The sequence below is a fragment of the Bison bison genome, unplaced genomic scaffold (genome assembly GCF_000754665.1).
Source record: "Bison bison bison isolate TAMUID 2011002044 unplaced genomic scaffold, Bison_UMD1.0 scf7180017845976, whole genome shotgun sequence".
NCBI classification, from domain to species: domain Eukaryota; kingdom Metazoa; phylum Chordata; class Mammalia; order Artiodactyla; family Bovidae; genus Bison; species Bison bison.
The window spans coordinates 7,606-10,574 of NW_011476549.1; the positions used below are offsets into that span (position 1 = coordinate 7,606).

A 2,969-nucleotide genomic window follows, 5' to 3' on the forward strand; every position below is an offset into this window, starting at 1 on the left:
ATGAGACTCCACCCACGGGCTGGCATTTCTGCGAACACTGTGTTGTGGGAGGATGTGCCTTGTCTTGGCATGCTGGCGGCCCTGTCTGCCATGGGCCAGCATCCAGGCTATGGCTGCTCTGTAGATTGAGTGAACCGGATGGCCCTGCTCACCCCCGTGCCCATGAGTGCCCAGAGCTAGGAGGGTACCGAGCCTCTCCCTGCAGGCAGGTGAGAAAGGGCCCGGTGCTCACCAGGTGCTGTGCACCCAAAAGAGCGACCAGGCCTCCTTAGGAGGCCTCCCCAGGTGCCCCACCAAAGTGAAATGAGAGTCCACACGGCTCACTGCAGGTTATCTGCAGCTTGTGGGGGTGGTCACTCAGTTGTGCCCTGGCCACGCAGAGGTCTGCTCCCTGTGAAGACCACCTACTGCTGGAGAATGGCCCAGGCTTGGTGACCCGCTAGGAAGAGTTGCTGGTGCCCTCTTGCTCACCTCCTGGACACGTGCCAGTTGAGCTGTCCTCAGGGCCTAGTTGCTGTGCTGATGTGCTTGTCCCCTCTGCATGCAGTCTTTCTAGGGAGCCCCAACACACGTGGCCTCTGCCAGTTTGGGTCCTTTTCACTGACTTACTGTTTTCAATGTTTTTATTAAGGCATACTTTACATATTACAAAATTCACCCATTTCAAGTGTACAATTCTTGAGTTTTACAAAATATTTGTATTTGGCCACACTGGATCTTAGTTGTAGCATGTGGGACCTGACCAGGGATCGAACCCGGCCCTCTGCGTTGGAGCACAGAGTCCTTGTCACTGGACCACCAAGGAAGTCCCTACAGTCACTGGGTTTTCAATAGCTTTACCAAGTAGTGTAACCGTCACCACTGTTAGAGCATTTTCATCATCCCAAAGAGACGTTGTGCCCAGGACGCAGGCACTCGCCGTTTCCCCTCCCCTAGGTCCTGGCAACCACTGATTACTTTCTGTGGACTTGCCTAGTCTGGATGTTTCATATAAATGTAGTAGGCATCAGCACTTTATTCCTTTTTAAGAATGAAAATCTGTTGTGTGGATACGCCACATCTTGTTTATCTGTTGATTTGCTGATGGACGTTTCAGTTGTTTCCACCTTTTGGTTACTGTGAGTAATGCTGCTGTGAACATTCATAAGCTAGTTTTTGTTTAAGAGTATGTTTACATTTCTCTAGGAGAGGAATTGCTGCATTGTATGGTAGTTCTATGCTGGACTTGTAAAAAATTTTGTTTATTTTTGGCTGTGCTGGGTCTTTGTTGCTGTGCAGGCTTTTCTCTGGTTGCAGAGAGAGGGAGCTACTCTCTAGTGGTATGCGGGTTTCTCACTGAAGTGGCCTCTCTTGTTGCGGAGCACAGGCTCTTGGCCTCCCAGGCTCTAGAGGCTTAGTAATTGTGACGCATGAGCTTGGTTGCTCCGTGGCATGTGGAATCTTCCCCGACCAGGTATTAAACCCATGTCTCCTGCATTGGCAGGTGGATTCTTTACCACTGAGCCACTAGGGAAGCCCATATGCTAAACTTTTGTTAACTACATGTCATGTGGGAATATGTTCCCGGGAAAATGTTTATTAATGAGAACACCACTCTCCATCCCCAAAGGAAACCATGTTGTCCATTTGGTGAGCATCCTTCCAGACTTCATCCTGTGCACACATTATATTTCTCTACACACAAATCTAGAATGAAACAAATTAAAACTTTAAAACATTCCTGTTAAAGTTACACTGGGTATAACTGTACTGTCATTTGTCTGTCTTCTCAGGTCAGTATTGTTCGCGGTTTACCTCAATAACTGAAGGGGCGGCGTAAACCTGGTTGATTTAATGGCACCCTATCCCGGGTCTAGGTGGTTTCACCACTTTCACCATCACTACAATGCTCTACAGTGATTCTTTGAGCTTGTTTCTGACAACTTCTCCAGGCTAAACAAGACACGGGATTATTAGGCTGTCCAACCTCCCTCCCAGAGAGCTGTTCCCCACATCGTGGCCCACATGTGACATTGCTGATCCAATGGGGAGAAGAGTATTATTTTGCTTTACTTTCCATCTTGAAGAGTAAAACTCTTATCTTCACACGGGTTCACACGCATTTCTAATCCATCCTGTAAACAACCCCAAAGTCACTTCCTCCTGGAGGCCCCCTGGTCAAACCTCAGAGCCCCACGCCCCGGCCCTCTTCCTGGGCCCCCCACCCGGTCACAGTAGCTCCGAGCCGGCAGTGCCATCTTCTCTGGAGCCGGAGGAAAACCAGCGCAATGAGCCCGCCATTCCGCAGAGTCCGGCCATCGGAGCCCCGCTGTCTAACTGCAGGCCTTGCCAGGGGAAAAGCAGAGGCGAAGGACCGGAGCGGACCTGCTGCGCTGGGGGCCCTGCGCCCCCGTCATGACCCGCGCGTCCCCTCGCCGCCCCCGAGCATCCCCTCCTCACCGCCGCCCAACCATCCTCACCGCCGCCCAACCATCCTCACCGCCGCCCAACCATCCTCACCGCCGCCCGCCGCCCTCCTCGGTCCTCCGGGCCCGCCCCCTCCTCACACCATACTTCACCGCCCCGGCGTCCACGCGGGAGCGGAAGTCCCGCCTCCCGAGGCCACTCCGAGCGCCGATTGGCTCTCCTCTCCGCGCCACGCCCCCTTGTCGAAGAGTGCAGCTTCCGAGGGCGCTGAAGCAAACGGGCCGCTCCGTCCCGTCCGAGGTTTTCGTGGGGGCAGCGGCCGCGACTTTCCCGAGACCTCAGTCTTCCCGCGCCTAGCCGCCTCACCCTGTCTTGGGGACGGCCGCCGTCCTGCTCCGTACGCGGAAGGAGGGGCGTATGCAAACAACCTGGAGCTCCAGGCTCCTGATTGGTGAGCATCTCGGAAGGGGGGCGGCTCAGAGGCCGAGACCAATGTGCGGGTAGTCCAGTTGCTGTGGGAGGGTTGCTGCAGGCGGCGGCCAGTGGCGAAGTGGAGGGCGGGC

General features: G+C 54.4%; 1 protein-coding gene across 1 annotated transcript; it reads left to right on the forward strand.

The window, feature by feature from the left end:
- Window positions 1-2,267: 2,267 nt before the first annotated feature.
- LOC104987210 (formin-like protein 5) lies at window positions 2,268-2,861 on the forward strand. Its single transcript, XM_010838033.1, has one exon. It carries the CDS (start codon window positions 2,268-2,270, stop codon window positions 2,859-2,861), a length of 594 nt encoding a protein of 197 aa, XP_010836335.1.
- The last annotated feature ends 108 nt before the right edge of the window (window positions 2,862-2,969 follow it).